The following is a 25280-nucleotide window of genomic DNA, read 5'->3' on the forward strand; positions in this document are numbered from 1 at the left end:
GCACGATGTTATCAAATATGAAACAATTCAAACAATAACCCAATGACCAGATTTCTGAAAATAAAAATAAAAAATAAACCAAAAACATAAATTACAGACTGCCTTCACTTACTACAAATGAATTACAGGCTCCTGACTTGGGACAGACACATAACGAATGCGGTTATGTTATACTTGTTTATGGGCGCTCTATTCTTATTGATAAGGATGTTACGGCACAATATCAAATGAAAAAAAATGTAAAGACAAACAGTTGGTAGTAACTTTATTTATAATATTGGCACACAGCACAAAAAAGTAGTTGCTGAAAGGTATACTAGTAGTGCAGTCAATTTACAACTAATATATAAATTATGCTCTCCCAGAAAAAAACCCGAATCAACCAGGAGTTCAGGACACATCCAACGCATTTAGTAGTGAGATGTTATCTATATACAGTCTGAGAAAAGCATGACCTTATGTGATAACAAAACGTAAGTACAAAGTACGTTTTATAGGATTAGGGACCATAAATTTTATGACTGTAACAAAATGTAAAATCAATATTACTACCTAAAAAGCAATATCCATTGACAAACGAATATATCAATGAGATTGACGGGCATAAAGTTAACGTTACTTGTCTAGTTATTCAAAAGACTGTGATACACCGTAATCCCCGACCGTGCGAGGGTTGTTTAGACAGTCATGATCAATATCGTTTAAAACTTCCATCAGCATCATCATCATTAGATAGTACTATACGCATTTTTAGAAGGTTTTCTTTATTATTGTCAAATAAGTTATGTTAAAAAAGTATCTATGCAAATCTTCGATTTCAATTTCTACTTCCACACAGAATTTTGCATTGATAAATATTTATAGTTCGAATAAAATTCGCGACAACATTTCTACGGTTTTATACAAATTTCTACAAAAAGTGTCCAAATGAAAAAAAACAATTTTCTACACTGACTAGATAAATAATTGGCTATTTGATTCTAAAATCTACGAAATTTCATAAGACGTTTTAATATGTGTGTATACTCTTGAATGCTTTTGGAACAATTATCTTAATTGTATGGCAACTTGAAACACCTGCATCTTTTGGATGACTGCCATACAAGTATAACAGATCATGATTCATCAATCAATCAATCAATCAATCAATCAATCAATCAATCAATCAATCAATCAATCAATCAATCAATCAATCAATCAATCAATCAATCAATCAATCAATCAAATAGTTAAAAAAAAATTAGATGGATAGGGCTGCAAACATATATTTAAACCTCTTTAAGAAGCATGCATTCCTCTTAAAGCTAAGAGAAGACATGAACTCGACAGATGAAAATATAGAACAACAATTTGGAGTCTTACTCGGATTTGTCACTATACTTTTAGCATTACTTGTCCGGTTTCATTTACGAATTAGAATAGCTGTAACTAGTTCCGGTTACTTGCTTACTTCCGCTTGTTGTAGCAACAACAGAAATTCCTTGTTCTCGAATTTCATAGCCTATTTAAACTACAATGAACGTTTTAAATTCAATTTCAATAGTTCATTTATGGAAAAGTACATAACAGCACAACAGCTGACAATGTCAACACGAGGATTTTTGATTAACTTTTGATTTTGTAACGGAACAGTGCACCTGCTGAGAGTTAAAAATAACTGACAGAAATTTTAGATTAAGCTTGATTTTGTGTACGTTTTGAATATTTGAATAGTTAATTCATTACTTCTCACTTAATTTCTTTTCTTCTTGGCCAGTTCTAATGGTATCAGGTCCGTTCGCGCCCAATACACTTTCGCACCCTACATGTTCGCACCCAATTTAAAGTCTAGTTGAATAATTAGAAAATCATGATTGTTGTTTTAAATTGCCTTGATGTAAATACTGCATGTATTTAGCTTCGTATGAGTAAAACATTGAAAATTTTAAATGAAAAACACAAACGATAATTGTTTTTTTCACAGATTGGCCCCTTTGATCTGAAACAATTAAATAAAAAATTATAGCAATACACTAACCAAAATTGATTAATATTTAAGATTTGATTCCACCCAAAAATCCCGGTCGTCAAAATCTCACTTTATTTAGAAACAATGATTAAAAATATTTTAACAATACACTATCCAAAACATGATCAAGATTTATTGAACACAAAAAACACGTTGTCCCACTTTATTTTGAGACAATGACAACAAATATACTAATAGGAATACACTTGCCAAAATTTGGTTATAAAGTTATCAAACAGAAAACCAATAAAAATTGGGCGCGAACGTGTAGGGTGCGAAAGTAAAAGGGCGCGAACGTAATCGGGTGCGAACAGACCCGGATTCAGTTCTAATTGCTGAAGGTTATCATGTTATCATAGCCAGTAACACAGTCACCATTTCGTACAGAATGGCCATATCACTTTATTTGTGAATCTGCAACACTTCCAGAGTCGTGGGCACAAAATTTGACTATTTTTTTGTTTGTTGATAAATAACAAATATCTTAAACTAACTATATGAAGTTTAAAGCTCCTACCTATTAGTCTAAGGTACTCTCGTATTTGGAAGAAAAATGATATTTATTTATTTATCTGACCCTATTCAGAATCCAGCTACATGCAGGGAGTATAAAAACATTGTGTCTGCTGATCTAGCAGACACAATGTACACATTTTTACTAGTTTTATACTCAAGTGATGATCTGAATTGTGATGCATAGAAAATTGTCCTGAAAGTACATATGTAGATTACCTTGAAAAGAAAGCTCTCAAATAAGGAATAAAAAAATCAGACATATTCCCGATTCTTTTGAATATTTCAAATAATTTAAGAAATGATTAACTTTGTTAAGGTTGACATACAAGTGAAGTACCAAACAAAAATTGTATATAAATACAAATTACATAATTATTTACAAGTTAAACAATTACACTATACTTACATGTTCATACTGAAAACACAAAGTTTTCATTAAGCCCACCATCTTTATAATATATGTATCTTATATACTTTTTGAATGTTACAAATTAAGAACGTGGCATGCCAAGAACGTTACAGTAAGTCTTAAAAGAAAGAATGAACTGATTGTTATATTTTATATTTTTACATGGTGATGAACAACTTGTGAATGATTTCAGTGCTATAGTAAATGTAATAAATAACTAGTAAACAGACACAAAAGGTTCCTGCTATCATTTTAGCAGCCTTTGGAGCTGATGATGAACAAATTTAACTTTTTGGGGTTCAAAAACATATACATGTATATATAATTATTGAGAATTGTACGGGTCTCTAAATATTATCTTGATAAGCTTGTGATGTTTGTTGTCTGTTTGATGTTTTCACAACCTTTATTACATTTCTTAAAATCCATAAAGTTATTTTTATATTTCAGGTTAAAATATGGAAACTTCAGTGTTATATCGCTGCGCTGGTGACATAATTTACAATGATCAGGAACCAGTACCAGGTCACATTAGTGATGTACAGCTCAAGATGTACTCAGAGACCAGTAACTTTCTACAGTATCTCAAACCACTAACACCACAGAATCCTTACTTCTTTGGACAGATTAGATCATTGTGTAAGTACAATGTACATATATGTGGACAATATAGAAAGGAAATTATTCTTCTGGGTTTGTTGTTGTCATGCTGTGTGGATGCAGTAGAAATTGTCCCCTTGCTTGTGGTGTATGTCCTTATATTCTATAATTATGGGCTGTTTGGCTGTGAGAGTCAGCTTTCACAAGTTTATTGACTTGAATGGAGAGTTGTCTCATTGGCACTCATACCACATGATCTTCTTTTTTCTATGACACAATATCTTACTGCTTGTCAACTTTGAGTTTGATTGACTGAAAGGTGCTTACTTAATAACTTGGGGCAAACATTGCATATAAAAAAGAAGATGGGTATGATTGCCAATAAAACAACTCTCCCCAAGAGACCAAAATAACACAGAAATTAAAACTTATAGGTCACCATATGGCCTTCAACAATGAACAAAGCCCATACTGCATGCATGTTACGCACACTTATCAGTTTGAAATGGAGGAGGTATGTTGAGAGTGATTATTTGTAGGCTGCAGTGTTCTCCCCAGATATTTTATTTATCATCCTGGTAAACATGAAAATTTGAAATACAAATGTACCATCTTGTTTCTAAAAATTGTAGCATCACATCCATAACATAATCTATAAGAAAAACCAATTCAGAGAGCATCACATCAAGAAATATAGCATCACATTACCATGATGCTAAAAGGCCCTGGGAAGAACACTGGGCTGAAATTGTAAGAAAAAGTATTGTGAAAGCCAGAAAGGCAGATTTATTTTTAGTTCTTGGTGTCATTGGTTACTTTACAATTAAAGTGTATACTCCACAATCTATTCATAAAAAATGATTTCACCTGGATTGGAAAACAAATTGTTACCATGAATAAATTTAGCAGAATCATTTTTACAAGAGTATTCCTTTAATAGTTATCAAAGGTACCAGGATTATAATTTAGTATGCCAGACGCGTGTTTTGTCTACATAAGACTCGATCATCAGTGACACTCAAATCAAAATAATTATAAAGCCAAACAAGTACAAAGTTGAAGAGCATTGAGGATCCAAAATTCCAAAAAGTTGTGCCAAATACTGCTAAGGTAATCTATGCCTGGGATAAGAAAATCTTTAGTTTTTCAAAATGTTAATATGATGTGAGATTTATAAGTTATTGTCAGTTTTATTTGTCACTGATTATTCCTATATTTTTCATAGCGACCAAAAGTAAGGTTACAATAGGTATTGCTGGACCAGACATCAAAGATGATGCTCATCCAGGGAACTGGAACAACACTGTTGGTTACCATAGTGATACTGGAAAATGTTACACATCGCACAAAGAAATTGCTAATACATATGGAGAAAAGTTTGGTATAGGTATGTATGGCAATAAAATGTTTTAAAATAAAAATAATGTGGTTTCAAAAAGTAAAATCACAAACATACTAAAATCCCAGGAAAATTCAAAATGGAATGTCCCTAATTAAATGGCAAAATCAAAATCTCAAACACATCAAATGAATGGATAACAACTGTCATATTGCTGACTTGGTAGTTGGTTTAGGCATTTTCTTACATAGAAAATGGTGGAATACAGCTAGCTAAACCTCTCGCCTGTTTGACAGTCAAATAAAATTCCATGAAATTTACAAAGATGTGTGAACAAAACAAACAGACATAATAGGTGACCATAACAATTTCAAAAATAGGAAACTGGAAAAACACTTACCTACAAATTATCGATATGAAATTTAATGGTGAATTAATTAGTCAAGCTGTTAATTGGCCAAGTACACATCACTTTAGAATGTGTGATCTTCTTTCAACGAATATGTACATATATTTTTCAATTTGGGAAACATATTTAGAAGTAAATCAAGAATTTGTTTTTAGAATTATGGATCAGCCTACAAATTCTGTCATCTATTGCTTAAGCAAGCTGCATGATTTGACTTCAATTTTCTGTTTCTGACAGGTGATGTGTTTGGAGTATGTGTAACCTACTTTGGACAACAAATGTCAACAGTTACATTTGTGAAAAATGGAAAACCTGTAGCTACAAGGTAAGACAAATCTGATTAGATTTAAATATTTTAAAAAGAACATGAGTGCTAATGTAACAACTCTCCATCCAAGTCACAATGTATAAAAAGTTAGCAATTGTATGTCCAAGTATGACCTTCAACATGGAGTCTTGGCTCTTTTCTACTTTTGATTTTGAAGACCTTTTTGAATACTCAGATTTTGAAATTGAAAATACTTCCGTAATTTTTTTTCACGGTTTCGCTCAAGCTTAAATACAGTACCCAGATCTGTGTCCTTTCTTTTCACTAGTGAGCAAACTTTCAATGATAAATGCATGCAAGATTTTATAAATTATTAGTATCATGGCAAAATATGATTTTATCTGTCATTGATACTGAAATCTTTTTGCATAAGATGAGTTTTGAAATAGATATTTGCTTATTTTAAACATGTTATAAAGTACTTAATACTATGCATTACATATATATATATATATATGAATATAAGGATATTTCAATGAGTCAGCAATCAAACAACATAACATAACCACAAAGCATAGTACATAAATTACTGTTTATACATATATTTCTCATAGACTAAGTTTGGCTTAGACATTTTTTTGTACAATTCATGCCCTTCTTTTGGCAAGCTATCAGTAAATATTGCTGCGACTGCTACCCTTTTCCTATAAATTAAATATATATATATAATTTCTGTTATCATTTATATGCAGGTATCACTTTGAAACAGACCACAGTAATTTCCTGCCTACAATAACACTTGAGAATGGACCAATAGATTTAGGGATCATGTGGCCCCAAGCAGTTTTTGGAAGTCCACAGTTTGATGAAGTATGTATTTTTTGTATTATGAATGTAACTATTTATGAATTATTAGATTGATTGAAAAATTGTTGGTGTTTAAGGCCACTTTCAGTTTCAGTTTCAGCACTATTGGATACATCTTTCTAAATGTATAATTTCATGTGAAAAGTGAATTTAAATGTTTAACATAGGACAAGTTTTCTATTGAATACCATACAGACTTTAACAAAACCATGAAATCATATATCTATATACAATTTTTGTTCAATCCATAAAACTTGTAGTACCCTTATCCATAAAAATAAAATATTTCCTTAAACTGCGAATGTACAAACGAAAATAATTGAATAAAATTGAGAATGGAAATGGGGAATGTGTCAGAGAGACAACAACCCAACCATAGAACAGACAACAGCAGAAGGTCACCAACAGGTCTTCAATGCAGGGAGAAATTCCCGAACCCGGAGGCGTCCTTCAGCTGGCCCCTAAACAAATATATATACTAGTTCAGTGATAATGAACACCATTCTAAACTCCAAATTGTATACAAGAAACTAAAATTAAAAATAATAGAAGACTAACAAAGGATAGAGGCTCCTGACTTGGGCCAGGCGCAAGAGTGCACAGTTACTTTGAAAAGTGCAGCTACTTCTTAGATTTAGCTTAATTTACTTATAAAAAACTCCTTATTGATTATTATTTAAATTTGATAAGAAATCATTTACATGGTATCTTTGTTTTATTTCTACAGAAAAATATGTTACATTGGATGTCTGACCCCTCAGTAAACTTTGATATGTCAAAGACCATGTTTATACTCGACAAGGCAAAAGATAAAATTATTGCTACAGCACCAATACAGAGTCCTATGCCATTGTGTTCAGGTAAGTTAAGAGTAAAAAAAAAATATTCTTTTTTGAAATGTGACATCATTAACTACATTTGTGTAAAATAAGTTCTTATAAATGATGAATTTTGTTTCAGTGGCTATAGACATGTTTTTTAATTACACAATTTTTTTTAACAGTAAAGGAAAGATTTTTGTAAAAGATTCTTGAATTTTGCAAATGTTAAGTTTTTTAGCCTGCTTCAAAAGCTTTTTAAATGTCAGGTTATGCAATTCAAATTGCTGAAATGACAAAACTTGATTTAGATAAATTTACCTTAGACTTACCTTTTGATAAATCTTAAATTAAGTGTCTTTCTATTTATTTATTAGTTGTATGCAAACATTTAACTGACTTTCATTAATAAACTTATATCAGATTATAAGGGGGGATAATTCTGTGATTCAATTGTGATTTTTTTTTATTTTTGCAAAACCTGTCCTGTTGCAATTTTGTCAACAATAAAAACATTGCTTAAAATACCAAATTTACGATACTTTTTGCATTTTTTGAAAGTAAATCATGGATGATAAGATTTTGTCTGTACCAGTAATTGAATGTACTTTAATAAACTTCTATTTGGCAGGTTTTTCTCATTTTGAGGTATATATCAAAGAAACCACTGATGGGGCTGCAGCATCTGTAGGGATTGGTGATTGTAGCCCTCTAAAGCCGTCACCAACCTGTGAAATATTACGGGACTTCATGACATGGACGGCTGATGGCAAAGGTGAGTTGAAATATAATCCTCCTCCTTCAACAGTGAAGGGTTAATTAGAATTCTTTTATTTTTGTGCTATTTCCACATTTCCTGACTGGTGTGAGAAAAATATTTCTCCTCACTAGTGAAAAATCTGTTCTCGGCAAATGATTGGTTGAAATTTAATTGTGACGTTAAATTTTCTTGTTTTCTTCTGAATTTTCTTATTGTGACGTCATGAAAAAAGGTGACCATGACTGATGACGTCACATCAAAAGTACACAACTTTCCTCAAATCTTGAAAAGGAAGGATAGAAATCATTAGAGAAACAGATTCCACCACTGTAACTTGTATATTACGATATTTCTCCACTTTCAACAGTTAAATTTTAATTACTACTTTGATAAATGATCCTTCAAGAATACCTGATGAATAGACCACTTTTCAGTTATGTCCTTTACTGGAAATTTTTACTTCATTTTTTACGTTTTGTCTGACTTATTTTATTTTGTAATAAACTAAAACTAAGTATTAAAATTTTTCAGTAAACAAAGTGGAAGAAAATGACAGAGTTGGTATGGGAGTACACTACCATCCAGATTCCAGAGATAATCCAGGATACAATGACAAAGAATCACAGTTGGTGTTGTGTTTTGTTACCAAAAATACTGTTACTATCTATGCAAAGATGATCATACAACCAGAGGGAGGCTTCTATCCTCTAGTGCTGCTGGACCAAAACTGTAAGAATATGCTTATTTTAAAAAATATATATATCGTTTTAATTGGTTTCAATTTTCTTTTTCTTGCAAATTAATAACTAACTAGTCTATTAAAAAATGTATACCGGTATCCCTGATACTTTTAATTTCGAAATTTGTGCTTTTTTTATTCTGTGAAAAATTTAGATTGGGACAGGGTATTAAAATGGAAAAATCAACTGTTTTATGTTTTCTATACACAACAAGATTATCACAAAAACACTTATTTTTCTCAAAATTTCACCAATCGTAAGTTTGATTTTTATTTGTTTATTTAATATCATTTGATTAAGGATGTGCTTAGGTGAGGTTTGGTGAAAATTAATAAATTAAGAAGTTAAAATTGATTCTATAAGCTGTTAGAGCATCAATTAAGGATAAAATTAAGCTAAAGATATTGATAGGTCATGGAGCTCCTTTGCTAGATATTTGAGATTTAAAATATGGCGGGAAAAGGCTAACTCAGACTTTTACCTTATATTTGTATTGATATTATTGGGTCTCAAAACAAAAGAAAGAAAATCAAGAATCTTCTAAAATTTTGGTAAATGACCTTTCATGAGCTATTAAGTCTTATGTGAAAAAATAAATGGGTGTTATGGGGCAAAATATTTTACATTGTATTGTATTGAAAAACTTCAAGGAGTCCAAACATTTGACACAAATTCCAAAACCTCACCTAAGTACATCCTTAGTACAAACATGTATCAAAATAACCACTATGTAGGTAACCTGTTGAATAATCAGAAATGTCAAAATAGTCTATTGACAGCCGCTTCACTTCAATTACAGGACTGTTTTTACAGATCTAATGTAGTACAAAAAAAAAGGTATTTCAGACATGCAAAAAAGTGCAAATTTGAAATGAAGTAAAATTCTGCCATACTTCATGAATGATTTGATAAATACTTTTTTATAGCTAAGCATGATTTCATACATTTGAAAAATATCAACCTGAAAGGAATATCCCTTTACTTATATGATTCTAATTTATATTGAATCACATCAAAACAGCTTTTTTTTTTAAAGATGTCTTGTCTCTTTGATTATTATAAAAAAAAATCTATCACTTGTTGTTTAGGTCGAAAAGTTTCAGTAGATGTTGAGTCCAACAGAACTATAGAGGTGTATGATAATTTAGACAGAGTGTTCAAAGAGGCTGTAGAAGAGGCTACCAAACATATCATTGAAGATTGTATAAAGAGAGGTTTGTTTACAATAAAGTAAAGAAATTTGAAATTGCTCCTTTTTTACAATTAAAGATTACTGTAGATGTATATGTAGAAAAGAAATATGATTTTTGGCAGATAATGCAATGCAATAGACAGCATTTAAATTTGTTGCATTTCCGTCAAAATTTTGGTATTAGTGAACATCACTCCTGCGTTTAAGGGGCGTCATCACTTCTGTTTTTATGTTGGGTGATTGGTTGAAAAAAAATAATGCTATATTGCTCAAATTAAACAGCAATTTAAATTCTAACTACTAATATTCAGCACTGGTATCATAAGGGAATTGTGATAAAGTACTTACGAAAAAAAAAAAGATCTAGTTTTATCCTGCATAATGACAATCTCAAAGATGCTTGATGAACTTTAATGGAGCAGGGATACAGGCGATCTGCTCTATCAGGTTAATGACATTAAAGAGGTGCACAAAATTGACTAATTTTTCCAGTGAACGACATAACTCAAAAATGATGTATTCATCAGGTATTCTTCAAGGTCAAAAGGATGAATACATAAAATCATTTACAGTTTAAACCCAAATCGATTTAGAAAAAATTAGATAGTAGTGATCATTGATGCTTGAGAATAATTCAGAACTATTCAAATATATTAACAAAGAAATGTGTAATGACTTCCAAAGAAACCAATACCATATAGGAAGATGTTAAAGGCTCTAGATTGACAAAGTGTGAAATTACTTTTAAAGAGAAAACAAATGTCCTGATTTACACTAAAACAACAAAAAATAACCAAATATGGCAGACAGAAAATATCAACAACCATTTATGTTAACTTCTATTTACAAGCAATTTGAATTTTGCTTTTAATTGATGATTTTAAAAGAATTTTATTTACAAATGATATGTAATGAAAGTATAGAAAATGGAACAATCATTTAAAAATAACTAAAAACAATGCTTTTTTTCGTTACAGAAATTCATATAAAAATGTTCCGTAAGTCTGATGCTTTAGTTTTGGATGTTCCAAAAGAACCGTCAACAGACATTGACCTGAGTAAACTGTACTGTAGAATAACACTACCTGCCGAGACTATGGGAATTCATGCCATACAGTTTTGCAAGCCTCTAACAGAAGACAACTCTTACTTCTGTTTAGATATAAAAACTCTGAGTATGCAATTGTTGATTTTATTTGAAGTTGTAACTTGTTTTCAAATAGCTAGTTTTCTTAAATTTATTATCAATGACATCAATGAAAGTTTATGGATAAGTTTAAAGAAGAACATTTTTCCATCAAAAAAGAGTTGGTTTAATTTTATTTGTTAATGTATTATTTTAGTTTCGTTTTAACCTTCAAAATAAAAAGGAACAAGAAAACAATGAACAATCCTGAAGTTCCAAAATACTTGTTATTTCAATCTGGTTGAGGGGGTCAAAATAGAAAAGTATGGTTGAAGTGTTACTTGAGAATTTACTTTTAGTCAACATTTTGCACCTCAATCTTACTATTCAAAGAATAAATATATTTTTTAAACCGAATTAAACATATAATTATTTTCAGATGAGGATTCTGTTGTAACTACTGGCGTTGCTGATAGCAATTTTGACTTGAGTAAACATCCTGGTAAAACAGAAAACACAGTAGGCTGGATGTCACAAAATGGTCGCATGTTCTACAACACCAGATATGAAGGCAATGTAAATGGGCAAAGATATGAAGAAGGTATTTATAACATGAATGAAGGGGGTAGACCTTGGTTCAGGGAGATAACTCTTAAAATTAGTTATGCATTTGTAGAAGTCAAGTTTCATCAATGTATTTTAAGCATTTACCTGAAACAGATGGGAAATAATCTATGTAACCTAGAAGTTTAGACTATATCAATGGAATTGGTTGACACAAACATACTTATGATTTTAAGAGTTATTTTCCTTCAACTTAAGGCAATGCATTTATCAAAACTGAAACATTCTCTGGCTTGTATCCAAAACTGAAATAAGATTAAGAACTTCTACATTATTTAGCTTTTTTTTTCAAATTTGAATCAATTCAAGAACCTAAACATATATTTGAGAAATCACTGGTTGCTTGTTCTGAAAACTTGAATAAATTCAAGAACCTAACTGTGTAGTTTAGATATTGGTATGTTCTTACATTTTGGGTCTTGTAAAAGTATTAATTCTTTAGTTTAAGCAATGTATACCTTTTGCTACAAGAATTGGTCTATTGTAATCAAAAAGCTGAATAATATTTTAATTTTAAAGGGAGATAATAGTTAAATTTTATGCAAGGGAGATAACTTGTTGACACTATTTATGAAACTGTTCTGAATTTAACTTTTTTAGAGTGAGTCTCATTGGGGTCTAAGCGTGACTTGGGATTGCCGATTTTTTGTAAGCATGACACGTGAAAGTCAAATTATTGTGGAAACAGGAAATGAAGTCTAGCGGGAAAATTACAAAAAAATGAGAATTGCTTACATACATAGTGTAAGCGGGATACGGAAATCATACAAAACAGTTAGCGGGATACGGGAATCATACAAAACAGTTAGCGGGATCCAGCATCAGAACCCCCCAATGAGACCCCTATAGAATAGTGATTATATACATGATATAAGATGAACGAATACCTGAAGTAGTGATAGAAGGTAGTGATAGGGTAATTAACCAGTGGATCAGAAATTTGAATGAATTGCAAAAGGTTGAGTGAAACACTTAACAGTAATTTTACAGGAAATAGAAAGATTAATTCAAAGATTTCATGGACTTATCATTTTTATGCATACTTTTAATTTCAGGTGATACAGTTGGACTAGATTGTTCAGTGTTTGAAAGTAGTCTTCCAGTAGTTTTGTTCTCAAAGAACTATCATCCTATAGGATTAAGATACCTGATGGCTAATGATCCAAGTCAATATTTTCCTACTATTGCCCTCTGTGGAAATGGTTATGAAGTTGTGGTTGATGTTTTCTGGCACACTAGACTATGTGTTGGACCTACATTTGAAATTGTGAGTTTGTGTATAAATTAGAATTGTGACCTGACTACCATTGTGTCCTATTATATAAATTCTGTAAGTTTACAACCAAAATTGTAAGGCGGTTAATTCTAAGATTACTCAGCTGGATTTGTATTTAAATACAGCACAATTGATTTAATAAATAGTACTCAAGAAAATTTATTCAATTCAACTGATTATTTGCTAGAAAATTTGTTAACATGTGTATAGTTTGCAATGTTGAATTTACCTGTATTGTCTGTATTACAATGGATTTATGACTTACAAAATTTAAATGTAAATTGTGGAAAGTTAGACGTACCAATAGTTTTAAATTGCTATTAAATTGTCAAATTTTGAATCGTTGGAACCAAATCGTGGATTAAGACAAACTTGCATTTTTGTGATTACTTGATCTCTTGGTTTTGCTATAAATGTCTGCATATAACCTAATGCTGTTGTCACACATTGGCGTGAAGACCGGCGTGCACCAGACGTACAGAGAAAATTGACAAAGTTGGTATACAGTAGTTGCACGCCAGAGGAACACTAAGCTATTGTTAAACGTGCGTTGCATAAGTTTGAAGTAAGTCAAAATGCAAGGGTATACCCTTGGTGAACTCCAGGAAAGTTTTATGCAACATAAAAATTTTCATCCAACTCAAGCGTTTGTCTAGCATATACCTGTACGCTACATACAGGTAATGCAGGTTACTTACCAGGGATCTCCATGGATGAAAATTGAACCATGGAGGAACTTTCACCATTACAAAGTCGAGAATGACCAAAAGCTGTCATGAAGGTCCCCATGCAGTTTTCTTTTATTTTTGGTAATTGTTATGGGGGTTAAAAATTATCTGATGTGGAGCTTATTTTTCGTGGACACTGTCAAATTCAGAGCCCATTACCGGTATGGGTGATTTGCAGCAACAACAAAACAATTCGTACGGGTTATGTAAAAGGTTAAAGAGATTTGTAAAGCAAACGTTGACAAATGAAAAGGTTTTTAATGACTTTATCTGGAAAAATTGATGCTGTGCAACTCGCATCTTTCGAGTCTGAATAGAAACCGGAAACGCGGATGTATCAATTTGATTGTAATATACGAAATGAATTCGGAATTTAGATACGATATTTCTTTACAGGAAATATTTAAGTTTTTACTTTTAAACTTTTAAAGTAATTCTAAATTATCGTTACAGCAGTACTCGAGTTATTTGCGATGAAATAATATTTACTGTTTTGCGTCTTATTTTGTACTTCTTAAAAAGGGGGATGCTGATTGCGTAAGTCAAAATAAAGCACGTGTTCGACTTGTTAAACTGTTTTCTTTGTAACTGGATTAATTTATTAATTTATTTATTTAATCTAAATGATCATAATCATTTGCTGAAACTTAGTTGATTACTTCGACAAATGGATCGTCTATCCTCAGATAGTATTCTCCTGTCTGGTTTGTTGATCTACCTGTACAAGCTCAGGTACAAGTAATTAGCGATCTTAATCCGGATATCCCTCAGGCGTTAGAACTGTATTGGATTATAACATAAAAAGCCTAAGGGTTATGCAATTACATGCATTTGATTATAATTGATAAAAAAATGGCGTCGGGCTACAAAAAACGATGAAGTTTTGAACGATGGCGGAAGACAATTTAACGATGGCGCAAGACAATTTAACGATGGCGCGAGTCATTTGACGATGGCGCAAGACATTTGAACGATGGCGGGGCTCCATCGTTAAACAGGCCATGGAGATCCCTGCTTACGCTTCAAGATTGTTCCACTTTCACTTAAATGTATGGGGGTATGTTTGTATAATAAAACGTCACAGACACATCGCAAGCATGGATTATCGTCCAAAATACGACAGAGACGCGGCTCATATATGTTCAAGAGCCTTTTTTTTCCTTCGTAACGTGCATTCCATCTACATTACACAAACGGCAGGCATACACTAACATATGTTACTTGAACACCAAATAAACGCTTAGGTATGCTTCTTGTTAGCCCAATACAGGCTTGTGCACATGATACAGGTATGATTGACAGGTGAATGCATCCAAACTTACTAGCGTATTGAGGGTGTACATAATGTTTACCACGCCCGGCGTATGTCAAAGCTATACGCTGATGTGTTACACCGGTATTATAGAAATGTGTAATTCATACTATCTGTACTCATGAAAATCAAAAATTAAAACCTGTTGGTACAATGTAATACACTCAAGGAAACAAAACTGTTTGCTAAACTATTTTTAAATAGGATTTAATGGTTCTATAATTTTTTTTAGGATAATGTGAACTATTGGATTATCCCAGAAGGGTCAAAGGTTAATGAGAAAGAAAAGATGGTAACAATACCAGAACATACAGATGCAGAAGTCCTGCAGTGTCCATATCCACTCAGTGACGAAATAAGTAAGACTTTCTTGAGGGTCCTAATTGGGGTACCTCTATGCCAAATATCAATAAAAATTCTTGCCAAATGACGTTAATGGTATTTTTTGGTGCCTGACGATAAATGAAGACTTTCTTTTAGATGATATCATAATTGACTGATTTTGTCGTTATCGCCCAGGCAAAAATAATCAGGAATATAATGCCTAACCATGTTAAAACTACAATAAAGTATGGCTTGCATCAATTATTTCTTAAATGACTATTTTCATCAAAGTATTCCTTACTTCACTGATTTTGAGTATGATCAATTAAGCTTAAGTATTTATGTTGCCACTGAGTCAATCAATTGCATGCAGGGATGCAGATCTATGGTATTGGTCTTGTTTTTTTTTTATACGCCTGTCAAAATTTTGACGGGAAGTATTATGGTATACAAATGTCTGGTGTCCGTCCGTCCGTCTGTCCGGCGTAAACATGTTGCACCGTATCTGAAAAACAATTCTTGATTATTGCTTAAAACTTTACACACTTCTTAGTTATATTGATCTTAATATCTGTATACTTTTTGGTGTTGATTCAAAATTTCATTTTTGAGTTATTTTGTAAAAAAGGGAGGGGGGGGGGGGTTTACATGTCACACTGTAACTCACAAACGATTTATGATTATTGCTTAAAACTTTACACACTTCTTTGTTATATTAATCTAAAGATCTGTATACTTTTTGGTGATGATTAAAAATTTCATTTATGAGTTATTGAGTATTTTGTAAAGAAGGGGGAGGGTTTTTATGTCGTGCTGTATCTTAAAAACGATTTATGATTATTGCTTAAGACTTTACACACTTCTTTGTTATATTAATCTAAAGATCTGTATACTTTGTGGTGATGACTCAAAATTTTATTTTTGAGTTATTGAGTATTTTGTAAAAAAGGGGATGGTTTTTTTACATGTCGCGCTGTATCTCAAAAATAATTTATGATTATTGCTTTAAACTTTACACACTTCTTTGTTATATTAATCTAAAGATCTGTATACTTTTTGGTTTGATTCAAAATTTTATTTTAGTGATATTTAGTTTTTTGTTTTTTTTTTAAAACGGGGTGGGGGGGGTTTCACATGTCCCGCTGTGTCTCAAAAACAATAAATGGTTATTGCTTAAAATGTTCTCAGGAACTATTTATGATTATTGCATAAAACTTCCACACAAGACGTCGGGCGTATCATGCGCTCATGGTGCAGCTGTTTATTAAGTTATGTGTTATCAGAAAGAGAGGCTGCATGATCTATTTTGCATATAATAATGGAAGAAAATAGTTCATTGATTCATGACTCAAATCCCTTCATGAACACAAAATATTTTTATTGAAAATCAACAATGCTTTTAGGTTAAATCTACCATTTTCTTCTTAAGAAAATGTTTTTACCAAGTCTAGAAAATGACAGTTGTTGTCCATTTTGTTTAATGTGTTTGAGATTTTAATTTTGCCATTTATTAGAGACTTTCAGTTTTGAATTTTCCAGTATTTTTGGGATTTTACTTTTTATGTATTAATGGTTATGTTTTTAATTACAGAATTTAACTATTTTGAGATACAGATTGTAGATAAATTTGGCTCCAATGCAGATGGAATACCACCTCCTGGGATAGCTTTGTCATCTCCGTGTTTTCAGGATATTAGTGTTACCATGTCATCTAACTTTAGACAAGATTTCATCAGATTTTTAGCAAAAGGAGAGGGTATGTAAAGGAAGAAAATCTTTTTATGCCCCATTTATGGGCATTACGTTTTCTGGTCTGTGCATCTGTCTGTTCGTCTGTTCATCCGTCTGTCCCGCTTCAGGTTAAAGTTTTTGGTCTAGGTTAAAGGTTTTTGGTCCTAGTAGTTTTTGATGAAGTTGAAGTCCAATCAACTTAAAACTTAGTATACATGTTCTTTATTATATGATCTTTCTAAGTTTAATGCCAAATTAGAGATTTTCTCCCATTTTTACTACCCTCTGAACATGAAAAATGATAGTGCGATGGGGCATCCATGTACTGGGGACACATTCTTGATTATGATTAATTACTGTAGATAAAAAAAACTAATGTGTATCATTGAAAGTTAACATAAACAAAATCTTTCAACATGACAAACTCATTGATGATGCCAGGCTTACAGTTTTGTACTCCAATCATTCATTTAGTTTACAAATTTCCATTTTAATGGACAAATTTCCATTTTCACTGAAGTAGTGCAATTTCTATAAGGGTCCATTTCATGGACAAATTTCCATTTGTTGTTGTCTCTTTGACATATTCCCAATTTCCATTCTTAATTTTATTATTCCTTTGTTTAGAATGTACATAGTAATAAGAAAAATATTTCTTTTTAACATGATACAATTTGAAACAGTTTGTTTCAGGTTGTTTCCACCTTATTTATTAGCTTATTGAAATCAATATTGGTGTATCAGTCTAGTACAATAGTTATCAAAGGTACCAGGATTATAATTTAGTACGCCAGACGCGCGTTTCGTCTTCATAAGACTCATCAGTGATGCTCAAATCAAAATATTTATAAAGCCAAACAAGTAAAAAACACAGGGTTTATATCAACATCCATGTGACAGGTTCTTGTCCTGATATGCATATACTTGCATATATTTGCATTTTAATTTTAACAAAAGTAATGTAAACGAATGCAAACTATCATACATTTAACATATTTTTGAAAAAAATTATTTTAATTAAACAATCTGATTTTTTTGTGAACAAGCTGCTCTCATATTTTGCATAGGTTCATTAGTAAAATTAAAATGTTTGCAGGTCATCATCAATAAGTGACGCAGAAGTTTTACAACAAAGGTTTTGTTTACAATAATGTATTAGTAGTAGAGGATTTGTATCAACATATCAATCAAAATACAATTATAATGGTCAACTATACTGAAGAAAAATAATCAGTTTTAAGGGTTTTTGGTAGTCTTTTTCAAAATAACAAGTTTTTTAAAAGACTGTCACAAATTGATATTATCTTAAATATATATAAAGGAACTTAAAAAGCAGAAAAAAATAGGGTTTGTGTGCTTATGTTTTCAAGATAGAAGCCATAGAAATTTATTGAAAATTTGGTTGGAAATTGTTCTCTCAAGATTTTACATAAATTTAGCATTGACACCTTTTTTTCTTTCAAAAGATTTTCAAATATGACTTTTTAAATTAAATGTTATAAAATTATGAAAAGAAAAGTAGAGGTTAGAGGGCATTTTTTTTAAGGCAATATATTGATAAAACCAGAGGATTTCCAAAAAAATTCTGGCCAAAATTCAAAAAGTAGAGGAGCAAACATCCTTTATACTAATTAAAATTTCGAAAGGCAGTTCTGATAAATATAGTTTCTTTGTTTTGAATTTTAGCTGAATCATCCGTGTCAGTTGGAGATACACTAGGCTGGGGAATCATTGTACCAAAAAGTGAACAAGAAAAGAAAGAAAATAGACTTGTGATCTGCTATCTGTGTATAAACAGGAACATAGCCCTTACAAGAGTGTCATATGAACCACCAGGGGGATTTTATGCAACAGTTTTACTTTACCCAGGAGGTAGGTTTTATGCTGTGCCATAATATATCTAAAAGTTATTATTACCTATTACATATATAGCTATAGGTTTTATTCAGTGTCTTACTATGTCTGTTGTAGTATGTAGTACAAACTTATAAATGAGGGGGGGGGGGGCGGGGGGGCAGAACCTTTTTCGGGACGCCGGGATCAGGTGTTTTTTAAGCTCTGGATTTCGTGATTGACCCTTTCAGGATCTGGTATTTCTTTTTTTATAATTTGGGGACCTTGAGATTTATTTTTTATAAATTTCGGAACCTTGGGATTTCATGTTTTTAAGCTCAGGATTTCAGGATCAGGACCCATCAGACCCCCCTCATATATGGATGGTAATAAACACTACCAGGTGGTTTTATATTACAGTTTTTTATCTATAATTTTTAAGTCACTATGTGGCTCTTTATTCATTCATACACCTTTGATGGTTACATGTACAAGCAGGTGGTTTAATACTACAGCTCAAGTTGAGGGAAGTGTTCTCATTTCCCAAAACCAGCTTATATTCAGGGATCTCCATGACCTGTTTAATGATGGCGGGGCGCCATCGTTCAAATATCTTCCGCCATTGTCAAATGACCTGTGCCATCGTTAAAAAGGCTTGCGCCATCGTTCAAATTTATTTCGACCAACGCCATTTTATTTAGAAATTATAATCAAATGCATGTAATTGCATAACCCTTAGGCTTTTTGTATTATAGTCCAATACAGTTCTAACGCCTGAGGGATATCCGCATTAAGATCGCTAATCACTTGTACCTGAACTTGTACAGGTAGATCGACAAACTGTACAGGAGAACACTTTGTGAAGATATATCGAATTATTCAACTAAGTTTCAACAAATGCTAATGATGATTTAGATTAAATAAATAACTTTATAATCCAGTTACAAAGAAAACAGTTGAACAAGTCGAACACATGCTTTTATATTGACTTACGCAATCAGCATCCCCCTTTTTTGAGAAGTACAAAATAAGACGTAAAACATTGACCTTATTTCATCGCAAATAATTTGAATACTATTGTAACGATAATATAGAATTACTTAAAAAGTTAAAAAGTAAAAACTTAAAAATATTTACTTTTCACCCAAAGAAATAATTCTAAATTCATTTAGTAATTTACAATCAAATTGATACATCCACCTTTCCGGTTACATTCAGACTTGAATGATGCATGTTGCATAGCATCAACTTGCTAGATTAAGTCATTTAAAATCTTTTCATTTGTCAATGTTTGCCCTAAGAATCTCTTCAACTTTTACATAACCCATACAAATTATTTTGTTGTTGATGCAAATCATCAAAACCAGTAATTGGTTCCTGACTTCTAAATTTGACAGGGTACGTGAAAAATAAGCTCCATATGATTTGTAACCCACATAACAATTATAAAAAATAGAAAGAAATCTATATGGGAATCTTAATGACAGCTTTTGGTCATTCTCAACTAAGGAGGGATCATGAAGGCTTGGCATTTGAATGGTTACAAATGACAATTAATGAAAACATTAATACTTCAATAATGAAATAGTTTAAATAAGCAATGTATCAGTCTGTTCACTATTCCTTACATGGAGGGATGAAATACTTTCGATCACGCTACACTTTACGGCGTAGACACAGTTTGTGATTGTGAAAGTTCCTCCATCATTCAATTTTCATCCATGGAGATCCCTGTATATTGACAACATTTTTACTGGTAAATTACATTTTTGTAGTTCTTTAGTATTGAAGTTTACTAAATTTATTGCACAATGAAGTCAATTCTTATTTATACAACTGTAAAGTTGTTAGCTGAAGGTCTCTGTGAAAGAAAAGGAGTAAAATGTATTATTTTTATTACTTGCAGTAAACAGAGCGAAGATAGGGAGGATTCGATATATTCATACTCATCCAATCACAGAGGATAAGATTAAAATATTACTCAAAGAGGCTAAAGACATAATAGCATTAGAAGAAGCTGCAAAACTTGAAGGTAATGATGCCTTAGACGTGATAGAAGACAAAAATTCTTTGTTCCGTCAACTTCCAGGAATCCTTGATGAAGAAGAAGAGAAATCGAACAAGCAAAAGATGGAAAATGTTGCTTTTACCGCTAATGCAATTGATAAACAGAAAAAGAAAATGAAACAAGGAGGAAATGAATCCAAAGCTTGTGTAATATTATAGAGAAGAGTGCAATGTTGATTTGTTGACAGTGACTTGTACATTTTACCTACACATACATACACAGATGTATAAATAGTGCAATTGGGTGCGGGATATTTTTGCTATTGCCAAAATAGTCTTTAGTGCTTTCCATGTTGATATTGTTGTTATTGTTAAAAATATGTCAAAAACTTGTCATGGAAGACTTGTCATGTAAGACTTGTTATGTAAGACTTGTTATGTAAGACTTGTAATGTAAGACTTGTCATGTAAGGCTTGTCATGTAAGGCTTGTCATGTAAGACTTGTCATGTAAGGCTTGTCATGTAAGACTTGTCATGTACGCCATAAATTGTAAAGGAGTATTCATGATTATCAATTCCATTAGAATGTGGAATTCGAATGTGCTCATAGTTGAAAAAAAGTGCCAAATATTTTTGATGTGTAATGTTCGTTTGATTTTGTCAGATATTAGTTAGAACTATTTTCATTTAAACAAGTACACACCCGTGATATCGCGGGTCCGTGACTGAATTAAAGTATATAACTATGCCTAAGCCTTATTTTAGTAATTAGTATTGTCATCTGATAAAGTCATGTCGATTATAAGATACAAAGTTTTCTCTGCTTTCAAATCTTTCTGTTTGAACCCGTCGACCTGGAACTTATCAATTATTGGTAATATTAATTATTTGGAAAACAAAAGGTCCTGGCTATCCAGGAATGGAGTATTTTTTAATCAACAGCATTGTCCTATATTACTTATCTTAGAAAGTCTTGCTGATTGCTGAATAAAACTACAATAGGGAAAAATTTGACAATGATTGAATTTAGTAGTGTCAGCCCTTTGATTATGACCCGTGTATATAGCAAAATCCTAAATACACCGTTTGGTGGTGCGCCTGTCAAATGCGGAACGTACAGATAAGATAATAGCTAACAGGTGAATATACTATTGGTATCGGTATCGGATTCGACCCGGAACTTGTTAATTATTGGCAATATTAATTATGTGGAAAACAAAAGGGTCTGGAGTGGTGTAATTTTTAATCTACACCATTGTCCTATATTAGTTATATATAGAGTTGAATTCTTTGATTTGTCGTTTTTACCCGATGACGGCTGACAAATTGGACCTCGTAATTTTAGTATTATAGATATCACATTTTGTGGCATATCTGAAATATCTATATTACAATCAAGGTAGATAACTTGTTTACTCACCCCATCCCAACTATTTGAAGTTAATGTGATTTCTTTGGTTCTCTAGGTTAGTCTTCTGGAATTACTATAGAACTCATTAAACTCTATATAATCCTCATATAGTATGTTTGTGTGTGCCAGTAGTGGTTGAATTGAACTGTCTTTTTATATTTTTGTTCATTTAAAGAATTTTGAATTTACACCAAATCATATGTCATCATTTTTATATACAGTCCAAGACATGTCTATACTCAGGGTTATTTAGAGCTTGCTGCATAGTTTTGATGTTTGTCCATTAGGGACCTACCATTCGATTTTTATGTGGGGCTAGGATGAAATTTAAAAAAAAAGGCAGGACAGGAGTTTGAGCAAAAAAAGAAAGGTTTGATGAGCACCTTGGCAAAAAAAATGGCAGGATGACAATTTATGTAAAAAAGTCAGAATGAGCTAATAAAAAAGGCAGGACCAAATAGAAATAGAATGAAAAATAAAAATGCAGGACAGAGATTACAACTTTAAAAAAATCAGGACAATTTCTTTTATCCAAAACCCCAATAGTAGCATCATTATTGACAGCATATTACATTAAAAAACTCCATTTTTATAACCAGACATACACTGTGAATTAAGAAATTATTGCAAGGTTTTTATTAATGCAAATAATGCGACTAGGTGAGGTTTTGAATTAATAAATACTTGCATTCGGATATTTCATACATAGGTCTGTGTGCTGATTTTCTATAAATCTTGATAATTAATCTCTCATTTTTGTCCATTCTTCAAAAATCGCATACGTAAATGCACACAATGATTTCTCAATTTACAGTTTTGTGTATTTGAAACACAAAAACTCATAAAAGACCATTTTAAAACTTACAGGGAACTAGATAACACATGTAAGATTTTGTTAGAACTAATTTATATAGTTTGTTTAGTACTGGTATTTAAAAGCATCAGTGAAATATCGTCATTTTTAATTTAGACTATTTCTTTCCATCCAATATCATAAATTTATTAACATTAAGGTTATTTGAGATTTATTGAAATACATTTTTTGTTTGTCAAAAATGGATACATGTTTTAGTGTTAACGGTGAAAAATGTTAATGGGGTAGGATGTGTGGTGAAAAATTATAAAAGATGGTGTAGTATGTGTGGTGAAAATTTAGTTTAAATGGTATAGTGTGGATTTTGAAAAATGAAAAAAATAGTGTTGTGTGGACGCCGAAAAATGAATAAACTATATGGTGTAGTGTGTGTGGTCAAAAATAAAAAATGGTGTAGTGTGGATGGTAAAAATTAATAAATTATATGGTGTATGTTGTGAAAAATTAATAAATGGTAAAGTATGTGTGGTGATAATAGTGATGTAGTGTGTGTGTGAAAAAATGATGAAGTGTATGCATGGGAATGCTATTATTAAAGTTGACAGTTACATAACAATGAGTGCAATGAAACTTAAAGGTAATTCTCCAGTTCAGAATCTAATGCATTCTGGGTAATATTTTCAAAAGTGTTCACCAAAAAGTTTTGATTGGTTTAAAATGTTCTAAACAATGGAAATTCAACCAATGACGTAACTTTATTTTCATTTAGGTGTACAAACAATTAGATTACCCATAGTCCTTTAGATTCTGAAAAGGAGAATTATAAATAGTTAGATTAAGTACTATTATTTGAAAAAATTATTTCAGCATTATTCGTCATCATGCAGCATGTTAAAACCTATCCAGCTTCTCAATCACAACTACTGGTTCTGTTAAAACAAAATCCACTCACTTTCAAGATCTGTAAATTCAGAAACTATTGCATGCATTTATAATTGTAATTTTGTCATTTTAGACTTAAGTTACGATTTGAATTTTTGCAATATTGATGAAAATCCTGTTTAATGCATATATAAAAAAATGGGATTATTACCCTGCTGCATTTTTGAAATAATAAAATCGTTGCAATAATTTTTGAATTTACAGTATTGATAATTGTGATTTGTTCCACAAAATCCAAAAATATTGGTTAACCATAAATATAAATGAAACCACAGTATGTAATGTACTGTGTTATTTATTGGATATATAATTAGTTATCAAAGGTACCAGAATTATAAATTAGTACGCCAGACACGCGTTTCCTCTACATAAGACTCATCAGTGACGCTCATATCAAAATATTTATAAAGCCAAACAAGTACAAAATTGAAGAGCATTGAGGATCCAAAATTCCAAAAAGTTGTGCCAAATACGCCTGTTAATATGGCTAAGGTAATCTATGCCTGGGATAAGAAAATCCTTAGTTTTTCGAAAAATTCAAAGTTTTGTAAACAGGAAATTTATAAAAATGACCACATTTTTGATATTCATGTCAACACGGAAATGTTGACTACTGGACTGGTGATACCCTCGTCCACCAGCAGTGGCATCGACCCAGTGGTGTGTAAATAGTTATCAAAGGTATCAGGATTATATAATTCAGTGATGTGGTTGAGTAGATGGACAGGTTATTGTGTTTGTTATTATTCTAAATGTTGTAAATGTTTAATATAAGTTTTTTTATTGATGCAAATTCTTTTGTTGTTATTTTTTTTTTTTTTTTTATTATTATTGAAGTTCAGATGTTCAGGGACGAAGATAAGTTTTGACAAATATGTTATAAATAATAATTATCAAAAAGTTAGTTTTTGATGAAAATGTGTCAGGAAAAATACATGAAAATATTGTTTTTAATCAAAATATGAAAGAGTGTAAACTGTGCTTCCCCTATTGTAATGCATTAAATTGGCTAGAATTGTGAGTTTTGGAAACCAAAATACTTCCTCTCATTTTAAACGACAAACGTGATGTATTCTAATCTACAAATTTCAAAAGATAATTCAGTTTGGTGTTGATTTGGTGAGTTTAATTTTAATTTAACACTATATTAAAGTTACTGTCCAATAAATGTTGTGATAATTTACTTTAATTTGAATGGATTTATTTATTTTGATCATATATTTTG

At 31.4% G+C, this 25280-nt stretch overlaps 1 protein-coding gene across 2 annotated transcripts; it reads left to right on the forward strand.

The window, feature by feature from the left end:
- The first annotated feature begins 391 nt into the window (after nucleotides 1-391).
- On the forward strand, nucleotides 392-25068 carry LOC143047570 (uncharacterized). Of its 2 annotated transcripts, none has more exons than XM_076220663.1 (16): nucleotides 392-473; nucleotides 3384-3572; nucleotides 4759-4920; nucleotides 5519-5606; nucleotides 6302-6419; nucleotides 7144-7276; nucleotides 7866-8009; nucleotides 8526-8723; nucleotides 9823-9948; nucleotides 10904-11101; nucleotides 11492-11653; nucleotides 12732-12943; nucleotides 15225-15351; nucleotides 16908-17072; nucleotides 18734-18919; nucleotides 20787-25068. In XM_076220663.1, exons 2-16 carry the CDS (start codon nucleotides 3392-3394, stop codon nucleotides 21104-21106), a joined length of 2520 nt encoding a protein of 839 aa, XP_076076778.1. In that variant the 5' UTR covers nucleotides 392-473; nucleotides 3384-3391; the 3' UTR covers nucleotides 21107-25068. The 2 variants fall into 2 exon arrangements, with proteins under 2 accessions (XP_076076778.1, XP_076076777.1); XM_076220662.1 differs by lacking the exon at nucleotides 392-473 and adding an exon at nucleotides 1421-1690.
- The last annotated feature ends 212 nt before the right edge of the window (nucleotides 25069-25280 follow it).

The sequence above is a fragment of the Mytilus galloprovincialis genome, chromosome 10 (genome assembly GCF_965363235.1).
Source record: "Mytilus galloprovincialis chromosome 10, xbMytGall1.hap1.1, whole genome shotgun sequence".
NCBI classification, from domain to species: Eukaryota; Metazoa; Mollusca; class Bivalvia; order Mytilida; family Mytilidae; genus Mytilus; species Mytilus galloprovincialis.

Bases quoted from the DNA above. Each gene is read 5' to 3' on its own strand.
- LOC143047570 (XM_076220663.1), top strand. From the start codon at position 3,392: ATGGAAACTTCAGTGTTATATCGCTGCGCTGGTGACATAATTTACAAT. The intron at 3,573-4,758 runs GTAAGTACAATG...TATTTTTCATAG, and splicing joins TGGACAGATTAGATCATTGT to CGACCAAAAGTAAGGTTACA. The intron at 17,073-18,733 runs GTATGTAAAGGA...TTTGAATTTTAG, and splicing joins ATTTTTAGCAAAAGGAGAGG to CTGAATCATCCGTGTCAGTT.